This window comes from Dermacentor andersoni, chromosome 1 (assembly GCF_023375885.2).
Source record: "Dermacentor andersoni chromosome 1, qqDerAnde1_hic_scaffold, whole genome shotgun sequence".
Lineage (NCBI taxonomy): Eukaryota > Metazoa > Arthropoda > Arachnida > Ixodida > Ixodidae > Dermacentor > Dermacentor andersoni.
Window position 1 is genome coordinate 24,987,013 of NC_092814.1, and position 12,963 is coordinate 24,999,975.

A 12,963-nucleotide genomic window follows, 5' to 3' on the forward strand; every position below is an offset into this window, starting at 1 on the left:
AAGGAGCTGGATGGTAAGCAGCCCTTCACAGTGAAAGACGCAGCAAAGTGCATTTTGTTGGTGAATTTATTCCAAACACAGTCAAATTATTTTGCACAACCAGATACGACAAACATTTCATCTGAACCTATTCTTGCTTCAGAGTAAATGGACAGGCTCCTACAAAATGCAACAAATCATTGTACATTGTTCCATTAGCTCTTAAACATAAGAGCAGGCAGGGGTCATGGTTTTCATACAGAGTTCAACAGAGAATGGATCAGTACTTCAAACATAAATGAAACTAAACCTTCAATATTTCCCCTAAAACGGGGGAGCAGGGAGAGAGGCAAGGATGCTCTTAATTTTGAACAACTCTTTTCACTTTAAAATAACGAGACACACCAGGCTGGTTACTACATTTGTCAGTGGACAGTATCACTCTGATGTGCATAAGAATTGGGTGTCTCATATGTTCAAGTGCAATGTGTCACCACCTTCAATTTCAAGGTCAACAGCCCCTATGCAGCTCTCCCAACCTCTGCTATGAAGTTCTCGTTTCATGGAGCAGCCAACACTAATAGTAGAACGAGAACGCCCATATATGATAATGAACTGTGCAGCAACCAGCTTATGTCAGCATGAGTGAAAAAGTTCCATGATGCAACAAATCTGTTGTACAGCTTTAGTATAGTAGCCTTGCTTTGCGTAAAACTGAAGTGGAGGGGGGATGAAAAAAAAAAAAAAAAAAAACAGACCACAGGCAACTGTTCAAAATGGATGCATTCCAGGCAGGCACCTTACCCAACTGGAAGCACTTCCGCATGCTGCAACTGTAGGGGTACTAGTCACACTATACCAAAGCTTTTGTCTCCGTACACTGTGCCTCTCACTAGCTGCTTAGAGCAGCATGCCAAACAAAGCAGTAGAAGAGGAAAGAGAAACTACAGCTGTCCAAGAGCACCACTTAGTGATGTGCCTCGCAACACGCCACCTTGGCTATGCCATTGGAACCACTTCAGATAATAGAGGCACTCCGGTTTGCTCACCAGGTCTTTTAAGGTGGCAAAGGGGACAAAGTGTGCACATATCGCCCAGAAAAGCCATGACAGTTTGTTTGCCTGTTTAGGAAAAAAAAAAAAAACTGCTCAAAACGAAGGTGGGATATGTCCAAATCACTAGGATTTGGAGCCGGCCTAGGGAGGGAAATGTGCCCGTGCCTGGCAGCCCAAGTAGCAGTTAAGTCAACTGAAGCGAGCTTTATTCTGTACAGACGTGCACACATGGAGCAAGAGCAGGCTTCTGGAGGCCCTCCTGGTGACACGATTAACAGCAAGGGCTAGAACAGGCATGCCTACCTCAAGATCTACCAAGCCAGACGTGAAACTCAGCAAACTTCATTCATGGCCATTTCATTGACCCCAAACCCTAGCGGCCTCCTGCAGGCAAAGAGAGAAAAAAAGCACACATTTGCTTTGTCAGAAACATCAATGGTACACTAACATGCAATAGTCCGGCAATAAAATAAAAAACAAAAACAAAATGAATGCTATCTATACACACTAAAGTATGAAGAACAAAAGATGCTTCCCCTTTTTGATTCATCTTGGGCATCACCTCTTTCTGCAAGCAGTGTGCCAAATTGTGTTCCCAACAACCGCCTATATTGTTAGTACCAAGAAAACAATGCCAAAAGCTCATGCCACTTGCTAACTCTGCCTGCAGCTGAACTCTTTTTTTTCACCTTTTCAGGTGTAGTTTTGTTCCACAATGGTCATCATTTGAGAGAGCATCTAGGTGGTATTGCCAACTGGAAAGAACAGGAGAAATAGCTCTAAGGAGACACACCCATGAATAATATTTATTAAGCGGTACAACTGCACAAGCTTTAATTCTTTAAAATGCTTTCCTGATTGCAAGAAAATAAAATGTTTACTTTATGTACTGCTAGAAAAAATAGTGAGATACATCAAAAGGCTATATATGAAATACCCATGCAGAAAAACTCGGAAAACCACTTCCTCAAAATTCACATAAACCCTACCAAATGCATAAGGAAAAGAGAGAAAAAAAGGGGGGGGGGGGGGGAAGCCTATCGTTGCAATGGGATTCACCGTGGTTTTAGACTCCAAGTTGGACCCACTACAGCGGCGGCTCAGAGGCTATGACATTGCACAGCCGAACCACGATGACCACATTATGATGGGGGTCGAATACAAGACATGTCTGTGTACTATTGCTTGGGGTTGTACCCCAGGTGGTCAAAATAATTTTCACTACAGTGTACCTCATAACCAACAATGCAGTTCTGGGATGTTAAACCCCACAATTTAACTCAGAGTTGGAGCACACCACAAAACTAATTAGATGTTCGGACCAGGGTGTCAAACAAAAATGTATTTGGGTTTGGTTCCAGTTCAGCTCTGGAACAAAAATATAGTTCGAACCACTTCATACAGGTTCGTAATGGTTTGTAATTAAAGATAATGAAAAGTTTTAGAAAACATTTTTCAGCCTCACTTGCAAATTTATTTGATCAAATGGTAGTTTTTTTCTACCATTTGTGACACAGACCAATGCATCTTTGGTGTCTTAACATGCACTAAATTTAATACGGTGTGATAGATGCGCAGACATGCGTACTGCAATATATTTTATGCATTAAAGCACAGAAGTAACTGGACCACCAATGTATTTGTTTGCCTGCTTTGGGAATGAGTATCTCGAAACTGGTGTCATCTCAAGAATTAGATCCAAATATGCCTAGTGAACCCACTCCGGCTACAATTCATAAATTGCACTATGTGCCATAAAGTAATTAATTTTAAAAATCTATAAATTATAATTGTGAACTTTGATTTCCTGTGCAAGTAATGTCCACCTCTTCCAGCTTAAGGACTAGAATTGTGCTATATGCCAGAGGCGATTTTTAACCCTTAGAGATCAATTTATTTCGCCAAATGCGACTCCTCAGGGTTGATTTCTTGAATTGCAGATTTAAGATATTCACTGACTTATTTAAAAAAAAGATCCCCGCAATTTTTTTAGTGACCATTCAGTTACAAAAAAAAAGAAATATATTTGCCGTACGTAAACATGCATTGTTTATTCATGAATACAGATGGGCTTGCACAAATACTTATGAATTAAAAAAAGCAGGTACATTGAAATACATATATTCCGATTCAGCACTAGGGCAGTAGTCTGTAACAAAGGAATCGCTGCTTAACTTGCAGTAGAGCCATGAACATGATGCACCATGGCATAATCGAACAACATACGTGAGTGCATGCTAAGAAAGCTCTATGGTTGTGCACCCATCAGAAAAACCGAACGAGTCTGAAACTTGCAGTAATCCTTTTCAATCAGTTTTCGCAATTCTCAAGAAAAGCTACGCAGACATGGCAGCATCATTTGTATATATATCAGTGCCCGCATGTGAACCGATGTGCTTGCAGCCTTGTGAGCAATAAACAAGCGAGCATCTAGCGGTGACCCTTCGAGAGATTAGAAACAAGGTAGATATCACTTCTTGCGAGGGCAAAAAACTGACACAGCCCGCGAGACTAAACCAAAACTAACCGCCATACACCCATGCAAGCGGTTGCTGAAACGCCTGCGTAAGAAAGCTGCGGAATGAAAACTATTAGACTACAGAGCGGCGGGGGGAGAGCGGTTGTATCTAACACAGGGCAACAGAGTTGAACAATACCTTGCTGGGCAAAAAAGAGTTGAAAAATTGGCGCATTTTACATACATACAGAAGGCGTCGTAAACATACGACATGGACCATTTGGGACTTGTTCACGGCGCCATATATTTACATCTTTGACCCTCAAAGGGTTAAAAATTCTGTATTGCTTAAAAAATGAAAACCCGTATATTTCTCCGTATTATTTTAATACGGGTGAACTCGTACACTTTCATCTAAGCCAATAATCAACTGAATGCCTAGGCCCCTTTTCTGCTTGTGCTTAGCATGTGGCTTTATAGAGAAACTGACAAGATCTGCTGTACCTATTGACATGTTGCACATTCAAGGCACACAAAGCCTCAACCTCGTTGGCATGAACTGAACTGTGCCAAATAGTGTAAGTAGCTAACATATTACAACTTTTCCAAAGCAGCACTCTCAGGGCCAAGACATTTTGAGGAGATTGTATGGGTGGAACAAGTGTGCATGCATTAAACAATACAATTGACACGATGTTCATGGCACCACTGACAGTGATAAAAAAAGAATGGTAAGGGATGGCTTTGTTGGATGAGAAGAATTCATAACACTTATGCAGTAGTGAGTAAAACAACATTTGAATTTGTTAACTGAAAACATCTTTCACCAAGACTTCATCGGGATTAGTTTCAGTTGCTCAACAACAGTATTCTGTTAGGGTGCCGTCGCAGATGACTATTGCCTGAGCTCCGCCGACAACAGTGGCCTCTGTCATCAAATTGTGACGATGTCAATTGGCTACAAACATACTCAGGATGAGAGCACAACCCACAAATTAATTGTTAAAAGTAAATGTTACCAAAGTGTTGCAAGAGGCTTAACTATTATGGAAAATGAGCTCTACAGAAGCCCACAGGGTGGATGCCATATGCAGTGTTCATGCGCTTCGAGTTGTCGATTAATTTGGTCTCGTGCCCTACAATCTGCTAGACCCTTGGTCAGGTTGGATTGTAGGATGACCACCACAGAAAGGCGTTGGTCTCGGATTCGACATGCAGGCTGGGAAGAGCTTTTCTTCAACTGCAAAACTTTGAGAAACCCTCGTAGGTTTCCTTTGTAGCTTCATGCTATAGTTGGGTGGATATTTTCTCTTTCAGGCTTAGCTATTCTTGATTCTAGTATTGTGCATTAGATAACTGGATCAAATCATTCAAGAAATTAGTTAAACTCAAGTAACTTGAATATTTGCAAAACCCTAAATGTATTTTGTCTCTCTTTCTGCTCCACTGCCACCATGTGCTTGAGCTACGTCAAAGCTCAGGCTGGGGACTAAGCTAACAATAATTACTGCTAAAAAAGCAAAGAGCAAGAAAAAGCTTATCTATGAAATTCTTAGTGGCTTACATCAAATGCTGCAAGAGCAGCATGCAGTAATTTACAATGTACAGTTAGGGTCAATGGCAAACACAAATTGTGGGGTCGAAGCATCTGTGCTAAATGCAAGGAAAGAGGGCTAGGTATAAAACAGTGCAGTTTTTTGTCGACTATGATGCAGCACATCTTGTCAAAGGGTTTCATGGCATCTTAGCCAATTCTAATAGCCGAAGAGATATAGCAGTCATCCAAGTATCATGAGCTTTGATGCATCGGCACATGTACTCTCAATCTCTGTAGTCAATCTACATACACTATGGAAGCAGATTCCTGGCCAGCTGCATTACATGCATTGCTTGCATTACATTGCAGACCTCTTTATTTATTTATTTATTTGCAATACTGCCGGTCTTACTGCAAGACCATAGCAGGGGCAATTAATACAGTGCAGTAGCAGACAAATATACATATTCTTCACGGGCAGCAACATATCAAATACAGGTAGGCAAAAGAGATAAATTGGCCGTCGGAAAGATATATAAGAATATGTTGTTGACGATGGCAGGCCCAATTTCACAAGCAGTCAACTTCGCATGCATGACAAGTAGTAAAAATGATTTTTAAAGGTTAGCAGACCAACTAATACATCGCTACTGTGGATTCATCAAACGCTCTATCTGTGATGAAAATGATGAAAATGAATGAGTACTAGTAATATGACCCAGACGATTCCATTCGCTAATAGTGAGAGGAAAAAAGAATTCTTGAATGTGTCATTATGGCATACATACTCGGTTAATGTGCATGGGCGTTTGTGCCGCGATGGTCGTGATTGCGAGTAGGTTGAGAGTGTTACTACTGTTGCAACAAAAGAAACCATGCCACCTAGTGTGTCAATGAACTTTCTATACCATGTGCTGGTCCACTGCCGGCCAGTTCATCGTGAAGTGGTAGACGACTATGCAAATGAGTTTTCAATACAGAGACGTGGCAAAACATAGTGTCCAGTATAATATGCAATGAGAAAGGCACTGCTCCCAGCTGTTGGAAATCTACCTACAAGTACATAGGTTGGTTTGCTTGCAGAATCTCGTACCATATCTTGTGGCTTAGTGGCAACGCTACCAAATACTGCGCTCGTGCATCGCCTGAAAGCTAAGTAGTCCATCTAGCAGCAAAAAAAAAAAATCAAATTTTTTACATGGCAATCAGTAATGGTGACGCGCGAAGCCACCTTTTGTACAATGCATGCATGCACTGTATCACAGTGGTGAGCACTGGAAACAGTTTACACGGTGTGGAATCAGGTGATGGGCGTGTATGGTACAGTGCAAGTAGCCAGGAGCATAGTTGGTGTGGACACTAGACAACATTGTTGCTGTTGAATGTAATGTATCATTGTTTGAAAAGTCCTTAGAAATGTTCTTTGTGTGACCTCTCCTGCTTGGGCAGCATAGCTGCCTGCAGTATTTAAAAAGAAAAAGAGTTACATTACCAATGCAATGTCGAGCAATGTGGTATTTGCACTAGTTTTTCAGGAGTAGTTTCAGGTGCTCACAACGGTATTCTGTTCAGGTGTCGTCGCAGATGACTACTGCCTGAGCTCCACTGACAACAGTGGCCCCTGTCATCAGATTGTGGCAATGTCAAGTCTTAACGGTTCGCCAATGGCCATAAAATAATGTAATCATTGAGAGAACAATGAGTTTGTTGTCACAGTGTAACAACATGATGGCTGCATCTCCACATTTAACAGGCTGCCGTGGAATTTTTCGCAACTAATTTCTGCACATGCTGCTCACACCTATTGTCTACATTGGCACCTGGGGCCACCATTAATCAATTGCTTCAAATTAGTCGTAACCACACGAGACATCAAAATCTAAACTTTGCAAGACACACAGGTTTGCAGATATGAGCAACATCATGCCGGCATGAGCCTGCAGGCACCTTCAATAATAGTGACTGGGAGACAGTATCGTGGAGCATCTGGTTCTTGATCTTTGTGAACTCTTCGTCATGCATGCAGTTTGATACCATACTAGTGTAGTATTGTATGAGCACACTGTGTACATAGTTTTCTGGTGAAACACATAGACACTATGTGTGCGGACACATTACAGCTGAGAAAGACTTCGCAGACACAACCACAGGGGCTATCCTTTATTGGTTGTTTGGCATAGAGGCAAATAGTGCATCTCAGAAATTAAATGTCAGCATAGCAATACGTACAGATTTACCCACATATATAGTTACATTAATTGGCAGCATTTGGGAATGGTGACATAGGGATGTTGGCACCATGCCGTATTGCCGATTTTCGAATAGGGGTTACCTAGAAAGTTTTTCACCAGCACAACTGGTTTTTCCATCACACTGCCAATGCCAGCTCAACCTGCGCACCATTTGCTGGTTTTCCTGATCTCCATAAATCGGTGCATTATAAGATGCACTGCAAGTGCTCTGCCGGGCATTCATACATGGCAAGCAAATCCATTCCTTTAAGCTTTCCTTAATTCCTTAAAGGGACCAACAGCCAATTTTCATGGTACCAGTTGTTTTTTACAACAAAGCTGTATATGGCTAGGTTCTGAAGAAAAATTGCGTGCGTCTATCGAGCCGTGTAGATCGAGAATTTCTCCCCACACGTGGGCCGATACCAAAGATGGTGCAATACCGTGCCGACCCGCAGAGGAGGTGAAGCAGGCTTTAAGCACCCTGCCAACTTGCAAAAATAATTTTGATATCTTAGGTCCAAATACAACCCGTATCAGATATCAAGCTGGTAAGAGCAGATACTACACGTTGCCCACATCAGCCATGTCTAAATTCGCACCGCCCTCTCTTTGTCGGCGTCCCAAGCGCTTGCGTATCTCCTTTCTTTTCCTTCCGCTCTCCCGTGGTGCCAGTCCTGTAAGTGTGCTGCCCGCCAGGATCAATGCAAACCGTCCATGTGGCCCCGATCCCACAAACTTGGAACGTTTCACCGGAGCAACGGCCAGGTTTCAGAGGGAATTTGTGGGGAACCAATTTTGTGTGGCCTGTGTTGTGTGTGACCGCTTGAGGTTTTCAAGTGACGTCGCAACCATTACTGCACTGCGGGACGTCGACCAAGGCACAATCGCCTTGCCCACGGTGAAGCAATGTGTGCCCTCGGAATGCAGTGAGGTGCATGTCTGTTCTATGTGCCAGGATTCGTTAGTAAAAGGTGTTGTGCCACGTTTTGCAAAAATACATGCGTATGTATACCCCCCTTCGCCTCATCATCTTCCAAGGCTCAACATCGTGGCGGAGTGACTAGTAACGCTTCGCCTTGCATTTATGTGCATACAGTGTTTGGCACACAACAATGGGCAGTTTGCCATTAAGGCCACATGCGCAGCTTCGCTCGCCATCCACCTTCACAGAGTAAAATGGCTCTGAATTAAAAAAATTTTCTTTTTCAACAAACCTTACCAGAGAGTGTCCAATCCTAGAGTGGTAATGTGGAAACATTGTGGAAAATTTTTTTAACAGAATTTTTCGATCTGCAGTCGCAATCGTGTTTATGAGTTCATATGCTGGAAACATGCTGAAAACAGTGATAGGTTAGCACGATAGCGATTCTAGGCTAGCATCATTGGGAAGTGGCAGGATATGTCAGTACGATTTTGCCACAAAGGCAGCATTGCTTGTTAGCACAACAGACTTTTCTTTTACATATAATACACATACAACAAAATGGAAATGCATATATATTATAATATAAAGACTGCAATTTTAAGCAATACATAGGGTGCACTTGATAACAGCCAATTGCAGTAATCTGCAGTTACATTGTCATAATCCAGCTCTAGTATGAAGGTTTTACTGCAAGTGGCTCGAGATGCCATTTTTCGCGACTTTCTGTGCTAACTTACAACTATAATTCGTACCTAAGCTGCAACCAGCATGCTTGATTTCATCACCATAAATCATGGTCATCTTATTCCCATCAAAATATCTTGACACGTTTTGGGTGGTTGTCAGTCTCTTAAAGGTATGTATTTTGTCATGTAGATTTCTACATTGTGCTGGGTTGTTCGTAGGCTACTAATACACCGTACAAATAAATAATTTGCAACAGCAGCATGAAGATTTTAACAGTAGACAAAACTTTATACGAGACCTTTCGATAAATTTAAACCATGAAAGGTTTGTACTCTACGTATCACCACTTTATGTTGTTTTCATTATGTTTGTAATTTTGCATGTGGTACTTGCCACAACACCCCCCTCCCTCTCACACATCTCAGAACTGGTTTAAAGCGCGAGCCCTCCCAGACTTAACTGAGCGTGGCTGCTGCTGTTTCGCCAAACAGCTCACACAAAAGACGGTACCCATATCAAATCGGCTTACATGTAGCTCCCCATCTGTACTACCCAACAGATGTGCCAGTGGCTGGCCCTCTTCATTACCGAATTACGCATTGAAACAACAAACGGTACCTAAATATCCTCAGTGCACGAAATGTGCGCCTTCAAGCGCACAACTCCTTTATTAAAGTGAAGCTTTCTATGCCTTCTTTCCCAAGGTTTGGCACATCTGCTCGGTCGGCTTCTTGCTGAGTAAGGTGGGCCGGCCCTGGAGATAGTGCAATAGTAAACTGGTCTGATCCCGAAGATGGCGTGATGAAAAAGTGGGCAGACCGCGGTGACAAGTGTAATCCGCAGTTGCGTGGGTCGCGTGGTGGGGGTTTCCACATCTTGCTGATTTGGCAGGCAGGCATGTAATCGCTATGCTGCAAAACACGTTGCAGAAGAACAATTTGTTTCATTTATTTAACTGCTTCATATAGATTCCAAAATGTGCATTAGACCTGCACAAGTTTTTTTTTCTCTACAAATGTGGCAACTCTATTCCCCATTCTTGTGTGCACTACAAAGCAAATTGGGCTCAATTTCAAATCACTATGGTCAAAACTGAACTAAATATAGATACAAGCGAAGGTACTGTGGCAATCGCATTTCAGCGACTAGTTTTGTCAGCATAGCTGGAATGAAAGCCTGTCACACTGTAACTAGTGGATGTCAGTCCACAGAGTCATCATTGGCATCAGTGTCCTGCCTAAGAAGTATCTATTGACGAAAAAAGAAAATCACTAAGACGAGTGATAAACATACAAAAACAATTCAGTTCACTTTCATGCCGCTGTGTATGTTGTGCCGCTCGATGCCGAACATTAATTATGTTTCTCATGGCATCTGCTAAGGCGGCACCACAGTGCAATGCAAAAGGTGAATTATCAGCACTTATCACAAACTAGCAGCAATCATGGGATGTGAGCACTGCAACTGGCAACATTATGCATGATCAAAGCTAAATTTCTGAAGTAGACAAGAAGCATTTTGACATGCTGAAAAGGTACGCTATATACCATTTAGGTCTTCAGCAGTAAGTTGTGCCTCTAAAGGTTGGCTGTAGCTTGTTTGTGTTTCTAAATTACATTTTGCCACTACTAACAGGCACACTCTGCATATCACAAAATACAATTTTTTTGCTATGTTTTATTTGTATTGGAAAACAAGTTTGCAATGTTATTGTGCTACATTTTGATAAGCTTTAGACTCCCAGTTTATTAAAATAGAACAAATGAGTTTCCTTTATCAGGCTTGGATACTTTACAAAATGCTCACTGAAAACAGACTTCGTCCAATAACTAAGGGGGCTTTCCGACTGCTTTTTCAGACATAGTAACACTATAGTAGCAATAAAACGACAAAAGCATTAGGCTGGTCACAGCGGAGAACCAAGCTAAGGGCAACGCCCAACTGTCACACACCCATTTGGAAGAAATCCTGTGCCTAAACTCAGTGGCGAGATGCAGTGATGCTCCAATCAAGACTGATCAGCACTGTGGCTACTAATCATCCATTCATGCGCTTGTCCACTCTCGCAAAATTGCGAACTGCAACTTGCTATATGAAGGCACAACAAAGAGACTTAAAAAAGAATATGAAGATCTCGTGCAGTGCAGAAAATGATGTTATGCAAAGCATTTTGCAGGTGGCCAACTACCTCATTTACTGCCCCACAAGGTGTTACCAGATGGCACAGCATATCAATTTAATGCGAGCAATTGTATGTATGCGACAACAATGGATTGATGCTGATGATGACTGACTTATTGTGCAACAATAAAAAAAATAACCTGTGCTAATGCTGAAGGTAGTGCACAGGGTAAACTGGGCAGTTCTTTAAAGCAGTGCGATGTCAAATGTGTCACAAAATACTAGTTGCCACAGGGAAACTGGCAAGCACACTGGTGCTAAGTTATATGACAGATGCACCTAACAGGCACTATTGTTTTAATATCTGAGACTCCTCTGCATGACTACTGCAGCAATCATTGGAGTTACGATGAAATAGGTGAGATATTGCTTGGTACTATTATAAAGAATTGGAACTGCTTACGTTAACCCTGTAAAGCCCTAACACAGTTCCACATCAAGCAAAATTCGAACTTGTTCACCTTTATTTCTGGCCACGGAAAGTACATTTGTACAAAAGAAACGTAATGTTATAGAGTAAGAATTTCATTTGTACATTAACTAACTATCCACAACTGAAAATTTGCTCCAGTATATAAAAACATGACTATATAGGCTAGGCGTTAAGCTTCCTGTACTTAGATCAGAATTTTCAGGCACCAAACTCAGCATAGCAAAAATGACACGTGTGGCATTACAGGGTTATACACAGAAAAGATTTCTATCTAGTTTCAATCTCAGTTCAAACTTTGATTAGCTGTCAAAGGGGTTGCATTTTTCTGGCTTTTTGGTGTGAAACAGAGCTTGCACAAAGCATATGCTTTCATCACAAAAACAACACTTCAAGTAGAATAGTAAAGAAGGAAGAACAAAACTTAGTGAAACATACTAATGTATGCCTGTCCTAATTTTTTCAAACTGAGTCATGACCATATAGTGCATCACGAGATAGCTTTGACATGCTGATGCATGGTCTCAAGACCATGCATCAGCATGTCTTAAGAACTTGAAAAAAGGATGTGAGCAAAGTTTTTAAAAAACAAGCTCGGCCTGTTGTCATATGCAAATGAGCTTGTGGTTGTAGCCACAAGTCTTTCACCCCGCATTAACACAGAGATGTGCAAGCTTCAAGAGATGACAAGAGGCATGAAACTGTTATGAATTTGTTAAGGGGGCACATAGTCCAGTGAAATATTTAAGGGTGTTTCATTTCTGAAATGAGAGTTGTACTGTATTTCGCTAGTAGGCACATTGTCCTTCATGCTGAAAATGCCTTTCTAAAGCTTCCCTTACTACCTGGGTCAATATCTTCTATCATTTGTGCTCTCTCATTGTGGCCAAATACAGTGATCATAACTTTACTGGCGGACCTTCGAGGCTTGGCATTCTGGGTCCTGAAGAACCAGAATGCCATCACTGCAATGCCTGTTGCTTGCCATCCGACAATGACAAAGCCACTGCACAATGTTCAAACCAAGCTGTGTTTTTGACGCATCCACTTTGCACTTGATCAACATTCTACTATTGACGGTTTTAATAGAACAATGTGGTCGAATAATATGCTTAGTGACTCGGCATACACTTGAGCCATGACTTCACATGCTGCCAATATTACGGCACAAATGCTATCAACAGCTTTTGGGGTTATGATGTTTGTTTTTGTATGATGCCTTTGGTCTGAAATCCTGGCTTCTAAACATTCTTTTAAATCAACAGTGGAATATGAATAATGCTTGTCACTTAATGCCTTCATCATGCAATCAATTTATATTATCAGTTCTCTTCCTTGCAGCATAAACAAGTTTGAACTAATAGGGTGTCTACCAAGTCGACGTTTCCAAATTTCCTATGTTTGCCAGCTTTTGCCCGAGTACCTTTGTAAAATTCTCTGAGCAACACAGTACGTTTTATATCGAGACAGATTGACA

At 41.6% G+C, this 12,963-nt stretch overlaps 1 protein-coding gene and 1 pseudogene across 3 annotated transcripts in view; both read right to left on the bottom strand.

The window, feature by feature from the left end:
• Positions 1–48: 48 nt before the first annotated feature.
• The window catches only part of LOC126545231 (casein kinase I), a 64,469-nt gene continuing 51,554 nt past the window's right edge, over positions 49–12,963 (bottom strand). The window contains exons 6-7 of one of the 3 annotated variants that reach the window (XM_050192997.3): positions 1,724–1,789; positions 49–1,418 (exon numbers count right to left, since the gene is read on the bottom strand). In XM_050192997.3, coding sequence (XP_050048954.1) covers positions 1,773–1,789 — 17 coding nt within the window. In that variant the 3' untranslated portion in view covers positions 49–1,418; positions 1,724–1,772. Of the gene's footprint in view, positions 1,419–1,723; positions 1,790–9,502; positions 9,787–12,963 lie in introns of those variants that run through there. The other 2 variants (XM_050192998.3, XM_050192999.3) reach the window with 2 other exon arrangements.
• LOC126546384 (U2 spliceosomal RNA) lies at positions 7,670–7,848 on the bottom strand (annotated as a pseudogene).